This window comes from Sorex araneus, chromosome X, assembly GCF_027595985.1.
Source record: "Sorex araneus isolate mSorAra2 chromosome X, mSorAra2.pri, whole genome shotgun sequence".
NCBI classification, from domain to species: domain Eukaryota; kingdom Metazoa; phylum Chordata; class Mammalia; order Eulipotyphla; family Soricidae; genus Sorex; species Sorex araneus.
In genome coordinates, this window is record NC_073313.1 from 235,510,556 (window position 1) to 235,532,366 (window position 21,811).

The 21,811-nt window shown below is 38.0% G+C and overlaps 1 protein-coding gene across 2 annotated transcripts in view; it reads left to right on the forward strand.

The window, feature by feature from the left end:
• The window catches only part of FAM117B (family with sequence similarity 117 member B), a 76,650-nt gene extending 55,089 nt beyond the window's left edge, over window positions 1-21,561 (forward strand). Inside the window, exons 3-8 of one of the 2 annotated variants that reach the window (XM_055122466.1) lie at window positions 2,229-2,321; window positions 4,396-4,509; window positions 9,509-9,652; window positions 12,280-12,505; window positions 14,132-14,252; window positions 17,747-21,561. In XM_055122466.1, coding sequence (XP_054978441.1) covers window positions 2,229-2,321; window positions 4,396-4,509; window positions 9,509-9,652; window positions 12,280-12,505; window positions 14,132-14,252; window positions 17,747-18,068 — 1,020 coding nt within the window. In that variant the 3' untranslated portion in view covers window positions 18,069-21,561. The remainder of the gene's footprint in view (window positions 1-2,228; window positions 2,322-4,395; window positions 4,510-9,508; window positions 9,653-12,279; window positions 12,506-14,131; window positions 14,253-17,746) is intronic. The other variant, XM_055122467.1, reaches the window with a different exon arrangement.
• The last annotated feature ends 250 nt before the right edge of the window (window positions 21,562-21,811 follow it).

The following is a 21,811-nucleotide window of genomic DNA, read 5'->3' on the forward strand; positions in this document are numbered from 1 at the left end:
TCTCTCTCTCTCTCTCTCTCCTCTCTCTCCCTCTCTCTCTCTCTCTCCTCTCTCTCCTCTCTCTCTCCTCTCTCTCTCTCTCTCCTCTCTCTCTCTCTCTCTCTCTCTCTCTCTCTCTCTCTCTCTCTCTTTCCCCACCACCTCTCTCCTTCCATCCCTCCCTCCTTTGCCCATCTCTTTTGTGGTTTGCAGTACAGATACTGAAAGTTTCTCGGGTATATCCTTTTACCTACTTTTAATCCTCAGTTCTTGTCCAGCATGATCATTTCCAGCTATTATTGTCATACTGGTTCCTTCTCTATCTTACCTACCCTCTGCCTCACACACATTTCACGATTGACCAGTCCTCCTAGCCCCTGTTTTCCCTGGCTGTGGATGAGAAAATGGGGACGTTTGTAGAGGAAAGTTCACACTGGTGGTGGGATTGGTGTTAGATTATTGAATGCCTGAAGCAATGCCTGTATTGTGAACCACTTTGTAAACTATGGTGTTTAAAGTTATTACATTTTTTTTTATAAAAAAAAGGAAAAGCACAAACTCCTTAAGTTCATAAAGCTGTCTTGTCAGGGCAAGAGAGATAGTATAAGAGTTAAGACTCTTGAGGCTGGAGCTGTAGCACAGTGGGTAAGGTGTTTGCCTTGCATGCAGCTGACCCGGGTTCGATTCCCAGCATCCCATAATCCCATATGGTCCCCCGAGCACCGCCAGGAATAATTCCAGAGTGCATGAGCCAGGAGTAACCTCTCTGCATCTCACTGGGTGTGACCCAATAAGCAAAAAAAAAAAAAAAAAGAGTTAAGACTCTTGGGGCTGGGGCGATAGCACATCGGGTAGGGCATTTGCCTTGCATGCGGCCGACCCAGGTTCGATTCCCAGCATCTCGTATGGTCCCCTGAGTACTGCCCCAGAGTAATTCCTGAGTGCAGAGCCAGGTGTAACCCCTGAGCATCACCAGGTGTGACCCAAAAAGAAAAAAAAAATAGTTAAGACTCTTGTTTTGCGCATAGCCAATTCCAGTTTGATCCCCAGCACCACATGCATTCTTCCCAGCACCTTCAGGAGTGATCCCTGAGTTTACAGCCAGGAGTAAGCCCTAAGTAGAGCTGGTTGTGGCCCAAAACCCACCCTGCCCCTCCCCTCCAATCCCTTCATCATCATCATCATCATCATCATCATCATCATCATCATCATCATCATCGTCATCATCATCATCCCATTAATCGTTCGAATTTCTCGAATGGTCTCAGTAACGTCTCCTTTTGTCCTAGCCCAGAGATTTTAGAAGCCTCTCTTTACTCATCCTTCCCAATGGTGCCTCATTGGAGGCTCTTTCAGGGTCAGGGGAATGAGACCCATCATTGTTACTGGTTTTGGCATATGAATACGCCATGGGGAGTTTTCAAGGCTCTCCCATGTGGGCAGTAAACTCTCGGTAGCTTGCCAGGTTCTCCATGGGGAGAACAAGGCTAAAAGATGCGCTTCTGGGAGCTTGGTGTTATAGTCTCTGGATGTTGGCCACTGGTGGGATTACACGGGGTTGGGGGCAGTCGCTGGGTATGACCGCCTAGCTACTGAAAAATGGGGAATCTGGGCAGAAGAGGCCCAGTCCCAAATCGAGCAGGCTTTGAGGTCTCAGCCCCGGGTCCCACACACCTGGGTTCCCCTGCTGGTTCCTTCATGCGTGAGGCTCGTCTGAACATGTCAAGAGGGGCCTTGGGTATGGCTGTGGCTAGGTTCCGGAGGTTTACAGCCTCAGGAGCTCTGCTCAGGGTGGGAAGGGAAAATGAGGTCCACCCCCTCCGAGGGGCCCTGGGGAAGACAGCCAGGCTCGGCTGCAAGAGACTCTCTGCCATCCTCTCATTCCTTCAGTGAATGCAAAACTGAAGCTAAAAATTTGATAAAAGTTAAGCCCCTCACACTATGTTTATTTTTATATCTTGCAAATGAGTATAATCATTCTGTGTCTGACCCTTTCCCTCTGATTTCATTTCACTCACCATAATACACATAATACAAACTTAATCTCCATTGATGTTTAAGCAAATTTTATGACTTCATTTTTCCTAATGGTTGCATAGTAGTATTCCATTGTGTAGAAGTATCATAATATGAGAATAATAGCCAAAAACAGCAGAAATGAGTGCCAGGAACTCTGCTCCATGGTAGGTATTATTGTTAAATAATTAACTGTTTTATTAAAGTACCTCTTCCCTCTTTTTCTATTACAGACAGAGGCTGCGTGGGCTGAAGAATATTATGAAAAGAAGAAAGGGTCTCATAAACGGTCAGCTTCATGGGGCAGTACAGATCAACTTAAGGAGGTAAGGAAAAGATTGTAAGGGTGTGGATATAGAAATTTGATCACTTCATTGACTAGTTCCTTGAACATGGAGGCATTGTGAATTTCTCAGTTTCCCTTTTTTCCCCCTTTAGGGAATTGATATTTTGCTCACTTGAGAAAAGTAATAGAAAAACATTTATTATGTTGATTGGATATGAAAGTATGAATAAATAAGTATATACATTGATCAGATAGAATATTTTTTTTTAATTTTTTTTTTTTTTTTTTTGCTTTTTGGGTCACACCTGGCGATGCACAGGGATTACTCCTGGCTCTGCACTCAGGAATTACCCCTGGCTGTGCTCAGGGGACCATATGGGATGCTGGGATTTGAACCTGGGTCGGCCGCGTGCAAGGCAAACGCCTTACCCGCTGTGCTATCTCTCCAGCCCCCGAGATAGAATATTTTTTAATTTAACATTTTTTAATTGGATCAGTGTGATACACAGTTACAAAATTGTTCATGATTTGGTTTCAGTCATATAATCTTCCAATACCTGTCCCTTGTCAAGTATGCATTTTCCACTAGTGTCCTTCCCCCACCCCTCACCTACCTCTATGGCAAGTATGCATTTCCCACTAGATTCCTTCCCCCACCCCTCACCTACCTCTATGGCAAGCACTTTCCTTCTTTCTCTCTCTTGGTTGAATTGTTTTTATTTTGTTTGTTTGTTTATTTATTTACTTGGGGGGTCACACCCAGCAATGCACAGGGGTTACTCCTGGCTCATGCACTCAGGAATTACTCCTGGCAGTGCTCAGGGGACCATATGGGATATTGGGAATTGAACCCAGTTCGGCCGCATGCAAGGCAAATGCCCTACTCTATGCTATCACTCAAGCCCCTGGATTGTTTTTTAAATCCAACATGTTAATATAAACATCACTGTAGCACTGTAGCACTGTTATCCCGTTGTTGATCCATTTGCTCAAGCGGGCACCAGTAATGTCTCCATTGTGAGATTTGTTGTTACTGTTTTTGGCATATTGAATACTCCACGGGTAGCTTGCCAGGCTCTGCCCTTCGGGCAGGATACTCTTAGTAGCTTGCCGGGCTCTCCTAGCGGGACAGAGGAATCAAACCCAGGTTGGCCGAGTGCAAGGCAAATGCCCTATCGCTCCAGTCCAGTGTAAACATCAGATATATAAAGTTGTACTGACACAACAAGTTCTTGTTTAATGTTTCTTTGGTAATATTTTTGAATTTAGTTGCCTGATATCAATTTGACTATGTTCCTATGCCCTAATTACCATTTATGTGTGTAAAAAATAACTTTTGCTTTTTCTTACATCATGTAGAAATTTAAAAAATGTTTAAAAAATACAGAACTTTATTGCAATAGTACTCATTATTTAAAGTTTGTTTCTGAATGCATTTCATTGAATTGATTTTGAAATACTATTAAAATTTTGGAACTATTAAAAAAGTTAGGTGTTTGGGTAAAAATGGCTGGAGTGACAGTATAGCAGGTAGGACATTTGCCTTGCACACAATTGAACCCAGGTTTAGTCTCCAGCTTCCCATATGGTCCCCTGAATACAGCAGGAGTAATTTCTGAGTGCAGAGCCTGAAATAGTCATGAGCATCGCCGGATATGAATCATTCCTGGCAGTGTGTAGGGGACCATACATTTGGATGCCAGGGATCATACCCAGGTCAGCCATCTGTAAGGCAAGTGCTCTACCTGCTGTACTATTGCTCTGGCCCCTAAAATTTTTTAAAATCTAAGTAAAATATGACTTTGTAGGGCAATGAGGAAATAGCTGCATATGAAAACTGTAATGTAACATACTGTTGATGCTGAAAGCTTCTTTTGTTTACTATTCCAGAAATATTAAACAGATTCAGAATAGTGCTGGAGCATAGTTCAGATCTCTTTTAAAGAGATACAAACATATGCATGCCTATATATATGTAAAATTTGTGTAGTTAAATTTTGTGATGTGGATTAAAAACTCAAAGTATTTTTAACTAGTTATTATTAAGTAAGGGTATGTTTTATATGTAATTTGGGAAACATCTGATGCACTTGTTAATTTTTCCTTTTTTTTAGATTGCAAAATTGCGCCAGCAGTTGCAGAGAAGTAAACATAGCAGTCGGCATCATCGAGATAAAGAACGACAGTCTCCATTCCATGGCAACCATGCAGCTATTAACCAGTCTCAGGTAGGATCACAGACACCACAAAATCTAGACAAGGGATTTGTTGTTTTCTTGTGTTTTGTTATTTTATGAGAAATATTTTAGGAGAAATATTAAAAATTATATTTGAAACACTGAATTATGAATTATGTCCTTTATTAAAAATTGTTGGCAGCAGGTATATTTAATGAGTTGGCAGGTAACTTCTGAAAGATAGAGCTAATTGCATTTTTTTTTTTTTGCTTTTTTTGGGTCATACCCACCGATGCTGAGGAGGTTACTCCTGACTCTGCACTCAGGAATTACTCCTGGTGGTGCTCAGGGGACCATATGAGATGCTGGGAATCGAACCCAGGTCAGCCGTGTGCAAGGCAAATGCCCTACCCTCTGTGCTATCACTCCAGCCCCTGAATTGCTTTTTAAATCCAGCATGTTAATATAAACATCACTGTAGCACTGTTGTTCCGTTGTTTATCCATTTGCTCAAGCGGGCACCAGTAACGTTTCCCTTGTGAGACTTGTTTTTGGCATATCAAATATGCCACAGGTAAGTTGCCAGGCTCTGGTGTGCAGGCAAGATACTCTCAGTAGCTTGCTGGGCTCTCCGAGAGGGGCGAAGGAATCGAATTCAGGTCGGCCAAGTACAAGGCAAACACCCTACCCACTGTGCTATCGCTCCAGTCCACATGCATGTCAGGCAGTCTCAACATTTTGATGTACCCTTAAAAAGTTCTTTATAATATAATATATTCAGTATAATAGTGACAAAATAGTTCAGTATAATAGTGACAAAAGAATATAGGACGGGAAACATTGGCCTAGGGTCCAGAAAAGTAACTTAGCCTTTTTGAGTCACAATTTCTTTAACTGAAGACTCAAGATAATAGCACCTTCTTTTAGCAGGGAAAGTCCTTTTACTTTGATTTCTCATGAGAGCACTATAGACTACTCTTGGTGACCACTCAGGGAGCACTTCTGTTAACTGAATGTAAGTTGGTTGGGGTTTCTTAGCAAGAAATCTCTCTTATAGATGATGGATTGATGATTGCCAAGTATAATGTATGGTTTTTGAAAGAATAGATTGTTTATTTTAAACTAAAGTCCTAAAATATTGACACAAGTGAAAGTAAATTTCACTGGTTTATAGTTCATAGTTTCCAGTAATTTTTCCCACACATAAGCTATTTTAATTAAGAAGCAAAAAGATATACAGATATTTATAAAAACTTAAACTGGTTTTATAGCTAGTGAAATAATAAACATGATAGTTAAAAATCTTACTCTCAAAAAGCTACAGAGCTGGAGAAATAGTGTAGTAATTAGGGCACTTGCCTTGCACATGGCCTATCTGGGTTCAATCCCTGGAACCCAATATAGTCTCCCAAGTCCCATCAGGAGTGATCCCTGAGCACAGAGCCAGGAGGAAGCCTTGAGCACTGCCAGATGTAGTCCAAAAAATTTAAGGGAAAAAAAAACATAAAAACTAAGTGAGTTCTAAAACTATCTTTCAATCTGCTCATATTTCTTCCCCTCCATTCTGTTTTTAAACTCATCCACTAAACTGTGTATTTAATGGTTGCATTTTTCAATTATAAATTTTCATTTGTTCTATAAAAAAAAAAGCTACAGAGCTAGTTTCATAGGTAAGTTTGCCAACCTTCCAGTCCCTTTTATCCATCCACAATTTTTATGTATTTCAAAGACATGTATATGGTTGCCTTCCCCAGCCCCACACCTATTTTTACTCCAAGTAGAACAGTGTAAAGATTGAATTTTATTGAATTTAATGATGGATTTAAGTAGCTTATGAGTTACTTTTTTTGCAGGATGGGGTGGGGTTGGAGGCCGCATCCGGCTTGCTCAGGGCTTCCTTCAGGCTGTGCACTCAGGGATCAACTCCTGGTGGTCTCAGGGGACCATGTGTGCAAGGCAAATGCCCTTCCCACTGTACTGTGTATAGTCTGACCTCAAGTTACTTTTCTTGTTATAGTAAAGTTACTTAAATTAGAGTAAAATTAACTAAAAAATATCTTAGTATTTTCTTGCAAGTTGAATTTACTTAAAGATTATTGGAGCTTGTAACAAATTTCATGTTTGTTTAATTCTAAAGCCTTTTTTATAGATATGGGCTAGAAAATAGAGTAATTTGATAAATTAATGTGTCTTGAGTTTTGTACACTTGACACATCAAACATCTTAACTGACTTGTTTCATTTGCACATGTGTATCATGAAAGCTAAGACAGTGGTATTCATGTTTAATTGGAACGCTTGGCTATGAATGTGAAAGTATTATCTATTGAGTCATGGTTGTTACTTTGTTTTAGTAGTTTCTGCTGTAGTGAAAAAAAAGGCATCAGTTTGAAATATATGTATATCAATCCATGCCATGTAGCATTTACTTAATATAGACCATGTGACACTTATTGGGAGTTTTCTTTAGAGAATACAGTAATAAATGAAATATTAGGGCTTATCCCACCAAGTCTCAAGTAAATATAAATCAGTAGTTAAAATAGCAGTTTTATAATGAGTGTGTTAAGAGGGAGAGTTTAGAATAATAAGGATATTTATGCTTGGAGGTGATCTAACTGTTTAGATCTCAGTGCGTGCACTCCTCAACCTTGGGAAATTGTTAACTATGATTTCTTTAACTGGTGTTTCTTTATCAAATATGCCTTCCTGTTCTTTAGGACTTAAAATTTCTTCTCTTGAACTCATCGGATAGTTCTATTGTGCTGTTTCTTTTCAGAATTTTTCCCACATCTTCTATTTTTTATAGAGGTTTCCTGCATCTCATCCTAGAGCTTGTATATCCTTTCCTCGGCTGCTATTTCAGACTTTCTATTGAATTGTTTTTTCTTTTTTATATCACCTACCCTACCCATCATTTCTGTTACATCTGATTGTAATTTTTTTCATTTCTGCTCCATACTTTGTTTTGCTGACAATCTGTCTTACAATTTTTGTTGTTTTTTGTTTTTAAAGCTCACTAAGCAACCTCAACATGGTGCCGCTGTTGTCAGTCTCTGGAACTTTATTGTTTTCACTCATTGGGGTTGGTGGGCTTCTGTGTGTCTTCCCTGTTGGGTTTGCTGTGTTCTTGTGCTGAGGGTGAGTCTGTCGTTCCCCTCCACCCTGTCTGCCCACCACCAGAAGACTCTGAAGGAATAGGCTGGATGTTGCTCTTTTCTTTCCCTGCCTATCTCCACCCAGTGACAGCAAGTATATGTGTGAGCAATGTAAGGCATGATGAGTAGAGCTGTTCCACAGCCACATAGGTGGCCACAGGTTCAGGAGATGTGGAGGTGAGCCTTCTGAAATGGCACACTGTGGAGGGTTATGGGACCATCTGGGAGGGAATGAGATTGCTTCTGGATCAAAAATGTCCTCAGTATGTCAGCCAGACCATTACACTCACCTGGAAGGTTGGATGAGAAAGCAGAGGATCTGAGATCTATCTTTCCTTTTTGTCACTTTGTTTATATTTATAATATCTTGTTTATGCATCTCCTTGAGTTTATATTATTTGGAACTCTGAGTTTTTTGAATCTGGGTCTCTTCCTTAGCTTGGGAAAGTTTTCAGCTATTATTATTTTTTCAAATAAAAATTCTTACCCTTTCTCTTTTTCTGGAGTTTTGTTTTTCTTCCTTTAACAGAGGAGGGTATTTGGGGCCACATTTGGCGGCATTTGGGGGTTATTCATATTCTGTGCTCCAGAATTGTTCTCAGTGGCGTTTGGAAGGTCATACAGTGCTAGGGGTTGAACATGATACTCATACACGCAGAGCATGCACAAGCCTCTAACCCTTTTATTCCCCTTTGTTGTAATCCCATAGAGCTATTATGTTAGTGTTTGTTTTTTTTTAATTCTTACTGTTGCTTTTTTGGGGGGAAGAGGGGGTTACTACTTTATCTTGAGCTCACTGATTTTCAGCTTCTTTCAGTCTGCTGTTGAGCCCCTCTATTGTATTTCTTACCAGTAGTCTTTAACTCTTGGGTATCTTTCTAGATTTTCAAAGTGAAAATTTCCTTTTATGCTTTGTCTTTGTTGAAATTCTGTTAAGTTGATCAGTTCAATTGATGATCAGTGAGCAAAGACAGAGCCAAGAGTAAACCACCAAACAGCTCTGGATGTGTTCCCAAAACAAAAACAGATGAAAACCAAAAACATATATAAATAATCCGAAGATTTTTAGTTGGAACAACCTATTTCCACTTCTTTCATAACCTTAATGTGTAGATGTATGAGAATATTCTGAGAAAAATGCATACAGAATGATCACTCTCATGAGGGGTAATAAAGAAGCATAGTAAGGGAATAATAAATGGCCAGAGACAACAGAAACTAAGCAACGGCCTACAGAAGTGAGATTACCATGTCGGAGAGGAGTTTATTCAGAAGCTCTAACATTAACAGTATTGTAAATCACAATGACTGAAATAATTTTCTTTTTAGAAAATAGAAGTTAGGGTCCGGAAAGATTGTCCACTGGGTAGATTTCTTGCCTTGTATGCAGCCAACCTTGGTTCAATCCCCGGCATCCTGTATGGTCCCCAAGTCCTCTAGGAGTGATTCCTGAGTGCAGAACCAGGACTAACTTCTGAGCATCACCAGATGTGGCCCTAAAAGAACAACAAAATAAATTAAAATTAATTCCTTTGGTGCCAGGGAGATGTTTCATAAGACTGGAGCACATGCTTTGCATGTGGGAGCCCAGGGTTTGATCTCTAGCACCATATGGTCTTCTGAACACTGCTGAATGTATCCAATCCCCAAATTATTAATCCTTTCCTAATGGTCAGATGACTGGTGATTGTTTTTTAAGTTCTTAATCACTTGTACTCAATCTAATGAGATGTTTTTAATCTTTAAACCTCAAAAGCTTAGGAAAAATATATCTAATGTTGAACATTTTGTAAAACTTATATTTTCATATATGAAATAGGATTTTCAGAACGCAGAATTAGATTGAATTATATTAATTCTTTCTTTTTTCCTAATGCATCACTTTTTCTTAAGGCTCCTGTTCCAAAGAGTGCACTTATTCCAGTACTTCCCATCACAAAATCGACAGGCTCTCGGTTCCGGAATAGTGTGGAAGGTTTGAATCAGGAGATTGAGATAATAATTAAAGAGACTGGGGAAAAGGAAGAACAACTTATAGTAAGTAATCATCTCTCTTAAAACCATCCCTTATACAGTAACTCCAATTATTGAATATTTCATAATCTTATTTTCCACATTTTCTTAGGTTAGGGTGGAATGAAAAGTTATACCTTTTGAAAAACTTTCGATCTTGAAAAGTAAATGAAAAAGTATTATTTCTTTGTATCTCATAGAAACTACTAATATGACCTAAATAGTTTTGTTCTAAATTTTTGATTTAAGTAATGTTTATTGTAGCTAAGGTTATTTGGTTACAGGAATTTTTAATGTTTGTGATTTTGATGTACAAAATTACTGCTCCTTTACTATCATCAAAGTGTCCAAGACTCTTCACTACTTAAAAATATTTTAGTTCTGTGCACACAAAATATTATTTTACAATAATACCAATATTATTTTATGCTTGCAGTGCTGCTATACTACGCCACTTCCAGAGTGACAGATTTCCTCTACATTAAGGTGCCTGCCACCACCATGACTCTTAAAACCATCAAACCACAGTTCTATTAATTATATAGCAGGGTTGTTTCCATTAGGGATTGTGAAATGACTTAAAATCAAATAAAACAGAAACTTTTTGTTTGTTAAAAAATTCCTAGACAGCTGATATGTTTCTCTTTGCTATTTGTTCCATTTAACAAAACTTGAGCTTACTAATTTACTGGGGTTGGGGTTTGCTTTTTTTTAAGTTGCTATTTGGTTGATTATGACATCATGGAGTGCAATTCCTATTATCCTTGTCTACTAACTGTAACACTGATAAGAATGAGTCGGGCAGAGAGAGAGTATAGGGTTAAGGCAGTTTCTTTGAACTAGTCCCACTGTAGCTCAATGCCCAGCACTGCACGTGGTCTCCTGAGCACCACCAGCCCCAAAAGGAAAAAACGAAGCCACCAAATAATAATGAGTCATGTGTAAGACACAGAAAATTCCCTGTGTATATTTAAATCCATATTGTAGAGTATATGTAAATTTTTTACATCAGTATAAGAGGAATTAAAGCATTTAAACTAGTATTTTGTTGATGCTTAACATCTCAAGAATCAGAGTTGAGGGGCTGGAGTGATAGCACAGCGGGTAGGACGTTTGCCTTGCATGCGGCCTACCCGGGTTCCATTCCCAGCATCCCATATGGTCCCCTTAGCACCACCAGGGGTAACCCCTGTGCATCACTAGATATGACCAAAAAAAGCTTTAAAAAAATTAGAGTTGGTTATTTTCCTCAGAGAAAACAGAAATTTCCAATTCCATTTTCCATACCACTGGTGGAGGAAGCTTTCTCAGATATAATAGTTAAATGAACCAAAGAGCTGTGTTTTTTGTTTTGTTTTTGTTTCATACAATAAACTAGTGTCCACATTAAGAGAGGCATTCAAATTTTCCTCTGAATGTTCACCTTGATTCTCTGCCCACCCCCTGCACCCAGTAATCTGTACTGCTGTGAGGAAACTAACCTCATTTGGGGAGGCTTCTTTGAAAACTCTTCCAGGCTAAAGGGTGGCAGGGGAGAAGGTAAAAGAACCTGTCATCGAATCACTCATTCACATGCTGAGTAATTCTTTTCTCTAAAACGGTGTTATTTCTATAATTCTACTTTTTACCATAGTTCTCCTTTATAATTTTACAATTCTTTTTTTTTTTTATGTGATACATTGGTTTATTTATTCTTTGATGAATATTTGGGCTACTTACACCTTTGTAGCTACATAAAATTTCTGCTCAGTGTTTTCTAATTATATACATATACATATATGTGATATACATATATATATAGGATTCTGCTGGTCAATAAATTAGATTTTTCCATACCCTGACTTCACCATCCTCTTTCCTTTATTACATTTCTTCTATACTCGATTTTTTAAGGATTAAGAAGTATATGAAAGGATGTTGAATTTTGTCAAATGCTGTTGAGATAACCATATTGTTTTTAATTTATGAACCTTTGTGCAAATTAGTTTTCAGTTTGATTTTTTAAATTGATTTCAAAAAGTTTGGTACTGTGATTTACAGTTTCACAATACTTTCGATGATAGGAATTTATGCATTTGACATTCCGACACCAGACCCACCATCATTAGTGTCAGTTTCCCTAGACCCTTGTCTCAGGGTTTTTCCTCACCCCATTCTCCCAGTCTCACTGTCCTGATACACTCCATTTTGTAATTTTACAATTCTTTAGTTAGGTTTTTCTTCACCAGCGGCCAGACCTGGTGGTGGCGGCATATAGCCTATTCCTGGCTCTGTGCTCAGGAGTGACCCCTGGTGGGGCTTAGGGGTAGATTCAGGGTCAGCTGCATGCATGGTGAGCACCTTGTACTATTTCTCCAACCTCTAAAATCATTTAGCACATAAATAGTTATTCAGTGAAGTTCATCATTAGGCAAGCACTGACCTCTATTACAGAATCTAGGCAATGCAAGTCTTCACCCATGCTGCTGAGTGAGGGAGTAAAATTACACCAGGTGTCACTTATGCAGTGCACAAGACTCTCTTTGGACTCGATAAAGGATTTCCAGTATGTGGGTCTCCTGGGACAATAATGAGAGATAGCTTTGGGTGTATCTCTGGGTGAGTTCCAATATCAGTGATAAACATATGCACATTTCTATAACTTATTACAGCCACAGGATATTCCAGATGGCCATCGTGCCCCTCCCCCACTTGTGCAGAGAAGTAGCAGCACACGCAGCATCGATACACAGACACCTGGTGGCGCAGACCGGGGAAGCAACAATAGCAGCCGCTCTCAGTCTGTGTCTCCCACGTCGTTCCTCACCATCTCCAATGAAGGTAGTGAGGAGAGTCCTTGTTCCGCTGATGACCTGCTTGTTGATCCCAGGGATAAAGGTACAATGTGGGAGGAATTTATTATCAGATGATAAATGAATGTTACCCCTTTTGTCAATTCAATTTCTTCCTTTTTTCCACAAATTAATATTTGCTCTTTTTTTAAAAAATGTATTTTTCATTTAAAATACTATTAACAAAGGTTTGTCATGGACATAATTCCAGTACCACATCCCTCACCAGTGTACCTCTCTTCCCTCTTGAAAGGGACCCCATCCCTATGACCTCCTACCCCAACTCAATCTTTTTTTTTTTAGCAATACATAATTAAGGCTATTAAAGTATTTACATTGAAATGTAATCAAAGCATAGATTTTTTTTAAAAATGGGATTCAAAACTGGTTTTATAATGATGTTCAGTTGATTATATTTTTAGATGGGCTTATGAAAAACTTTTGTACCTTTATTCCTTTTTTCATTTGTTATAAAAAAGTTTGCTTTTTAGTGTAAGATGAACATTTACCCTATAAAAAGTAATTTGTGAGTGGAGCAATAGTATCATGAGTAGGATGCTTGCTTGTCTTGCATGCCACCGATTCTGTTTCTATCCTCAGTATCCCATATGGTCCCCTGAGCACCACCAGGAGTAATACCTGAGCATTGCTGGGAGTGGCCCCCAAACAAAAACAAAAAAATAATTTGTTCCTTTGTTCACTTTCATTTTACTAGTCTTTTTTTCTTCCTTTACTCTGGGGTCTTTGCTAAACAGTACTCAGGGGATCCAGCGGCCATTCCTGGTGAGTCTCAGCCAGCCAATCCTGTGATTCAGTGCAGGGGATGTAGAGCTGTATTTAGGGGCCCTATGCTGCCAGGGTTTAAAACTTGATCCTAGCAGATGCAAAACATGTACCCCTGGCTGTTGTGCTGTCTTTCTGGCCCCTACTTTACCACTTTTGAGTTGAAAGTTGGTGTTTTTAGGATTTTTAAAAAAATATATATTTCTAGCAGGATTAAATTGATTCATTATCAGTGAAAAATGAGTGAGTAAATTTGGAGTAAAAGGTTGGAGAGCTATTTATTTATTAAATAACTGATGCAACTTAAAAATAAATTGGAGATGCCAGTGAGAAAGCATGGGATTCATAATCCCTGGCATCACTTGTCAAGCAGTCAGTGGAGGCCCCCACAGATGCCTCCTTATTCCCTAGGCCTCTGAGTCCCCTGAGCATGGCTTGGAAGCCCCCTAAAATAAAAAACTTTGGAGACATAAGCATTTTGATTATTAATTACTAATAATCTTACCTTTTAAAACAAGGATCTAGCCTTGTTAGGACCATACTTTTTTTAGCTCAGTTTTAGTTGCTGGATGTATTTGAAAACAAAAAATAAGTCCTTGTCAGTTCTGTAGCTCCATTTAATAGTCACTTAGAACCTTCTACTTGCAGTGTGTTGAAATATCCTAATATGTTCCATTGTGACAACCAGCCATTTCCAGTCACCATAAGTTACTGAGACTATAGGATAGGAAATACAGAGTATGTATTTAAGAAGCTACAAGATATGACATGACCAGTGGAGGCATGACCAATTCATGGTAATCGGGAAGCCAAAGATAATTCAGTAAAGTATGGCAATGCATTGATGTTGAATTTTTTTCTTGGTAACTCAATGTGTCCTTTATTGCAGAGAATGGAAACAACTCTCCTTTACCCAAATATGCAACTTCACCAAAACCTAACAATAGTTACATGTTCAAAAGGGAACCTCCTGAGGGCTGTGAAAGAGTCAAAGTCTTTGAGGAATGCTCGTAAGTATTCCCTCCCTTCCCCAACATACAGACACAAATGCTTATTTTAATAAAGAATTGTCAAATAAGTTGAAGAGAAATAATGATCACTGATATCCTCTGTCTATGTTCTATGATAAGTTTGCTTTGTCTGCTATTGGTACCAGTGTGCAGAACTGGCGCTGGAGCAATAGTACAGAGGGTGGAGTGCACGTGTGCTTTGCACAAGGCCAACCTAGGTTTGATCCTGAGCACCCCATATGGTCCTCTGCGCTCCCCAAAGGGTGAGTCCCTGAGTGTAGAGCCAGGAGTAAGCTCTGAGCACTGAAACAAAAACAGCAAAAAAAATTTTTGTGTGGCCCCAAAACAAAAACAGAACAAAAATTTTTGCTGAACTCTTTGAACATAAATTGCAAACATAACATTTAACCTTAGCTAGTTTAATATTCATTACCCATTTTGTGGCTAATGTGCCCATAAAAAACTATTTCTAATTACCACAGTATTGTTATAAGACCAAAGATTTACTGTAATGCTTCATTTCAATTAATATTCAGTTTTTACTCATATTTCTTCAGTTGTCCCCAATATGCCATATGTGGCCATGGTTTTTGAACTTGTATACAGTTATCACATATTAAATTTAATAGTTTAACAGTTTTGACCCACACTTGATTGTGTTCGGGATCACTTCAATGGTTCTTGGGGCACCATGCAGTGCATGCCACAGATTAAACCTGGACCTCCTGTATGCAAAATAATAACTCCAGCCTGCTGTACTATCTCTGACTTCTAAAGAAATATTTTGTCCAGTACAGGTAATAGAATACCATTAATTTGACTAATCATGTTCTCTGATGAAGGATAAGTCTAAATTAACAGTGTCTGTTACACTTGATATGTAGTTCCTATGCTCACATGTGTCTGTTTATGACACTTTATTCAAAACCTCCAATTTTAGACTGAAAACATGCGCAGGAAATGTTTTAGCCTTGTGTTTTCAGTAACTCTGACTTTTTGCAAGTGATCTACAGGATGAGTGTTTATGAGATTAAACAGATCAGGTGAAAAGCATTATAGAGTAATAATGGTAGTTCTTAGTCCTCACTGTCCAGTCACAACATGGATGTAAGTCTAAGAGCCACACTTGACTTTTTCTTACTACAAAAAATTTATAAGTGAAGGTTGTCCAGCCTCATTTGATTCATGCAGTTTGCCTTTTTATTCAATTATGAACATCTTCAAATTATTTGGAATAAGACATTTCTTTGTTCCTCTAAATCTTCCTCCTATGGGTGTTTTCCTTGTTTTTTTTTTTTTTTTTGCTTTTTGGGTCATACCCAGCAATGCACAGGGGTTACTCCTGGCTCTGCACTCAGGAATTACTCCTGGCGGTGCTCAGGGGACCATATGGGATGCTGGGAATCGAACCCGGTTTGGCCACGTGCAAGGCAAACGCCCTACCTGCTGTGCTGTCGTTCCAGCCCCTGGGTGTTTTCCTTTAACCTAAATTATGAATTATCTTTCTACACAAAGAGTGTTTTTTTTTTAGTTTTGTTTTTTAATGCCTCAGCTTCTCTACTAGGAAACCCCAGCTGTCAGTCTCATATCTACTTTTGTAACAATAATTGAAAACTCTGCTTTTTTTTTTTTAAACCCTGTCCATCTAATTTCATCTAGTTGGTACTGGATGCAAGTGTAAGCATTGTGTCTCCAATCTGTTTCATGGTCTTCCTGACTATTAATCACCCTGGGTGTTAGTTACAACTGCAGATACCAGGTCTCTTCCCAGGGGTTTTGAGTAAATATGGATTGAGGCCTGGGTTATGCATCTAAAGACTTAAGCAAATCCTTCACATGGTATTTTGGTATACTCATTTTAAAAACTCTGCCTTAGATCTTTCCATAAGAGGTTTTTGTTGTGGTGGTTTTGTTTTTTGGCTATACATGGCAGTGCTCAGGGAATTTGAGCTTAGAAATCACTCCTGATGTTACTCAGAGCATCATATGCAATGTCAGGATCGAGCCAATGTTGGTAGTTTGCAAATGAAGTGCCTTAACCCGTATGTTGTCTCTCTGGCTCTCAAGAGAGCTCTTAAGAAGTGGAGTCAATCTAATAAAAGACAAATGGTCCAAATGGACTTTTCTTAAGACTTGCCTCACTACAGAGAAATGGTTGTTCCATCAGCAATTTTAAGTTTGTTTTAAAAATGACTTTGATAGAATATTTGTTATATAGTTCAGTGTTTTGTGGTATCCACCTAAAAAAGTTGCCTTATGAAAATTTCTTAGAATGAGATACAATTATACTTGCAGCTTCTAATAGTATATATTATATGTACACCTGAGTGGCTAATGTTTTCTAAGTAATATAATCCTTGAGGTTAACTGATTACTTTTGGTTGATTGAGGTAGTTACCAGGAATTAGGACAAAGAGAATATTTTTTTAATGCTGTTTACTATTAATGTTCTCTGGATCTAGGTAGTAAACAGGCTAGTGCTGATTACGTTATTTTGTGGTGTGTATTTTATGGACATTTTCATGAAAGCAGCAAGAAAATTGTCGTTTTTGGACCGTGTCATTAAGTGTCAGAAAGTTTATTTTTATCTCAGAAATGTGAGATTTTGCCCTAAAGATTCAGTACAAGCCACATATTTTAAGTCATTTTTTTAAAGTCAGTTTTTTTTTTTTTTTTGCTTTTTGGGTCACACCCAGCAATGCACAGGGGTTACTCCTGGTTCTACACTCAGGAATTACCCCTGGCGGTGCTCAGGGGACCATATGGGATGCTGGGATTCGAACCTGGGTCAGCCTGGGTCAGCCTGGGTCGGCCGCGTGCAAGGCAAGCGCCCTACCCGCTGTGCTATTGCTCCAGCCCCTAAAGTCAGTTTTTAACAAGATACTCTCAAATGAAATTGAAAGACAGGTGTTATTTAGAGGAAGGAGTAAAAAATGTATTAACTTTTTTTCTTGTTAAAATTTCTTTTTTCTTTTTTTATTTATCACTGTGAGATACAGTTATAAAGTTATAAATGATTGGGTTTCAAATCATACCATGTTCCAACACTTGTCTCTTCACCAGTATACATTTTGAGTATAAACATGAAGGTTCTGATAGTAATTGAATTTTCTTGTGAAAACAAAATATTTAATAGAAACATAACCTTAACTTCCTATCTACTTTAAGGAATTAAAAATGCTTTCAGAGGGGGGAGGGGTGGCAGAAAGACAGTACAGTGGGTAGAGTGCTTGCACTGCACTTGGCCAACCTGGGTTAGATTCCTGGCACCCCATATAGTCCCCTGAGCTTCACCAGGAGTGATACCTGAGCACAGAGCCAGGAATAAACCCCTAGCACTGCTGGATATGACTCCAAAACAATAAAAAATAAAAAACAGAAAAATTGTTCAAATGGTAAAACTAGAATGAAGGATTGTTACTGTTATTCTCTTCTTAAAGTGTATTCCAGTGTTTTGTGACTTAAAAGTGTTGGGTTGTCTGTTCTATGTCTAGGCCAAAACAGCTTCATGAAATCCCAGCCTTTTACTGTCCTGACAAAAACAAAGTGAATTTCATTCCTAAAAGCGGCTCTGCTTTCTGCCTCGTCAGCATCCTCAAGCCACTCCTTCCCACACCAGATCTTACCCTCAAGGGCTCTGGCCACAGTCTGACAGTCACCACTGGCATGACAACCACTCTGCTACAGCCAATTGCTATGGCCTCCCTGTCTACAAACACAGAGCAGCAAGACCGGGTCTCTCGAGGAACAAGTACAGTCATGCCATCAGCCTCTCTCCTTCCACCCCCAGAACCAATTGAGGAAGCTGAAGGGTAGGCCCCAGTGCTGTGTGTCCAATGTCCTGGAAAACTGAGAACCTGCTCAGACCACTTGACTGTAACGGCATCATGCACTCCCAGTTGGCTGTGATGTGTTCCAGCTTGCCACAGTGTGGCTTCTGGAAGAAAGCAACCCCTCTGAAGGCTCTGCCCACTCAAGAAAGCCAGTCCTTAGTGCTTAGCCTGCTTTTTCTTTAAGCACTGATCAGAACAAGGAGAATCTCTTTACTTTTGGAGAGCTGAGTATTCCATTGTTGGTTTTTGCTTTGTTTCATGAGACTTCTTAAGAGAAAAACAAACTGACCCCTGCAAACCTGATTCCTGAAGGGAGACGTGAATGATGCTGCAAGAACCATCTTTTATATGAAAATGACTATTTTATAATACCAATGTTACATTTTCTGAAACGTAGCAAACAGGATGTTCAAAAGATTCTTTGGTGGCCTCTGTTTCTTGTTTCCCTTTTAGATACGTGCTTTTCCAGCTGTTCTCAGCATTGGGACCAAAGGGATTGTTGACATTTTCCCAGCAATCTTAATCTTATGACTATGTTCTTCTCCCAAACAAGAATTGATAGGTAAATGCATTGAATACGTATATATATAAAAAAAAGAGAGAGAGAAAGCAATATTAGTACATTATGTGATTTATGTTTTTTGCTGTTCAAAGTTTGTGCATTGGGTGAAATTGTAAAAACTGCTGTTTCTCCTGTACACCTTTCGCCACGTGGTCAGAAAAATTGTAGTCTGAAGACAAATGCTTTAATGTTCTCACTCGTCATTGGAACTTGGTGAATGAGTCAAAAGGAAACTACCCAGTGTTGATTGCTAAGAGTAAAGAGCCCCTTTGGTTTTCTGTGAAATAATGATCACATGATCTCCCTTCTTTACTACAGGTGTCATTCTATCTTGAATCATCACTGTATCATAGTCCCAAGAGATCCTAAGATGGCTATGCATGGATTTCCTCCTTTGCTTTTGTGATGTTGTTGTCTTGTGGATTTGGTCAGGGTTAGTAGTTTGCCAGGAGTGTAATCCATTGAATAGCGATCCGTAGACACAAAATCTTGCAACTGACGTTTTCTTTATGGTGCTTGGCACTGAGATGTTTTGCCTACAAATACTGCTAATTTTCCTTCCGATATACATGGTGGGGAAAGCAGACAAGAAGAGCTTTGGAGCAGAATTAGTATGAACACTTGAAAGATCTATAGAGTTTTAGATTTGGGCTCATCCTAATACAGATTACTGCCAGTATCATATGGCAACAGTATTTCCTGTTACAGTTTGTGGTGGTAAAACTAAGGAACAATTCTTTTTAATAATGAGTTTTAGCAAGTGGTGTTGATCAAGAGCATCTTTCTGAGATCTTCATATCCTATGTTATGATACAATAATTTAATGTTCCTGTTCGTTCCATAGGGAGAAAAAAATTAATGCTTACGAAAGGGATACAGTTTAGAAAGTTACCATGTTAGTTTGTCCAGATATATTCCATAAGAGAATGTCTACTGGTAGCGTAAATCTTCTAAAAGGATTTCTTATACTCATGCACCTTTAAGACATCTAAATAATTGAAAATATTCCCTGCTAGGTTTAAAATGAAATTGTCTTTAAAACATTCCAAATTAAAATGTTTTCATCTATTGCATTTCATTTGATAGAACTCAAGAGTTTTGGTATCTTTTCTGTTCAAAACTAATTTAACTGGACATTGTGGTTTCAGAAAAATCTTAGTTACTCAGAGTCTAAATTTTCTGCTTGGTTATATTTTTGAGAATTTTTAAAATTTTTTTGCCTTCTTTATTAGGCCACTTCACTATTGATACTGCTTTATCAGAATTAGAATAAAAAGTAAAATTGAAGTCAGGTACATTGATACAAATGGTAGAGGAGGAAGTTAAAATCAGAGTTCAAAGAAAATCCTGGTTGGGGATTCCCTGAGTTTTGTTGTATCTGTTCTTTTCCTTGCCTTATACTGACTTTTATCTCCCACAAATCACAAAGGCATTTTACATCTGAATACCCCTTTGTAAACAGTTTTTCCTTGTACTACATATGTTGTTCATATTTGTCACATCTTTCTGTGGAGTTTCATATAACTTTATAAAGTAATTTAAAATGGAATGGAAGAACAAGTTTAAGGTAATAAGTCTATAAATGGAACTTTAAGTTTAATGTTTGGTTGTAGGAAAATGTGAGTTTGCAGGCAAATACAACAACCAAATGTATCCCTTGGTTTGGGGAAAAATGGAGACTCGAGGAAAAATGTACAAGGTACAAATAATTCTTAACTGCCAGTGCCAAAGGGCTAATTTTTAAGCATATAAGCTTTATTGCAGTCTTGAGAAAATATTACTATAGATCCATTCAGCTCTTAATCCTTAGTAGTTTACAGGTTTTTTTTTTAATAAGTCAACTCTCAGTAGAATGCATAATATTCTTTTCTAAAATTACATTCCATAATTATCTTATTCTCTGGAAAAATGTACAGAAGGTAAATTAAAATAGCTTCAAAGGGAATATAATTTAAAATTTTTAAATAAATGTATTTCCATTGTAATGAAGTGGGGATGGGGATAAACATGTATATTTCAGCCAAAAGAGCTATTCTTTGGTTATTTATTTTGTCAGATTCAAGATAATTTTCTCCCTTACATAGTTCCTTCTTTGTGGTGATAAATCTTGAGTAAATTTACTGTTTCTGCTCATGACTAAGCTCTAAACCTCCTCATGACTTTCATAAACTGTATGTTTATAAAATATCCTCTTTGCTGCTTTGGTTAATATGGTGAGCATGGATGCCAAAATAAGTTTTAAATTATATTCTTTCATTTTGTTTAAAATGTTTCTTACATATATATAAAAAGCCAAATCAACCTTTTAGAAGGTGCTATTGCTAACTGGGGAGGAACTGGCAACAAAACAGTTTTCTTTTTTTTTAATGGTTGGCTTTTACTAAAAGAAAGATATAGAATTTATAGCTTTCTTTTTGTCCAAAATTAGGACTGGGTTGTCAATATTTTTGTTATAGGAAATAAAATTGCCACTACTGAATTTAACTCTTCTAAACTTAAATTCATTCCTTAACATTTAGAATTTTGAAATCAGACCAATTGGAAGTGCTGAATTTGTATTTTAAGAGATAAGAATACTTAACTCCGCACTTTAAGGTTAAGTTATACTCTGCCTAAATTAATGATAAGCAGGGCAGCCCTGAACAATATTTTGTTTACACAATCCTGTTAGGGAATATAATTTATGGGTTTTTTTTAAGTCTGTATCTTTCATCTCTGTTGAAGTCCTGTAAATCTTTTTCAATGCAGTTAAAACATTTTTTGTTGTTTTTCTGAAAAATAATTCCCAAGATGGCATTTCCAATGGTGATAAATACTGTTACTATGTATTATGTATTCCCTGTATCTGAACACTTGTTGCTGCCTCACAAGAAAATAGAACTTTTATGTTAAAAATAAAGTCTGTTCTTCTTGAGAGTTTTTCCAGTGTGCTTTCACCAATTGCTTCAGATTGTAATTTCATTTTCAGATAATTCTAGCCTAAAATGACACAGAAGTGTTTGTCACAAGTTAATGGTGTAGTACTTTGTCTAACTTAGTAGTAGTATATGTAGTTTTGTCAGCTGTTCCTTCTTTGCTTACCTCCTTACTTTCTCTAGATCTCAAAGCACCTGATTTCTGTGGTAAGTGTTAAACTTTAAAAATTAAAATCAGTATTTGAAATA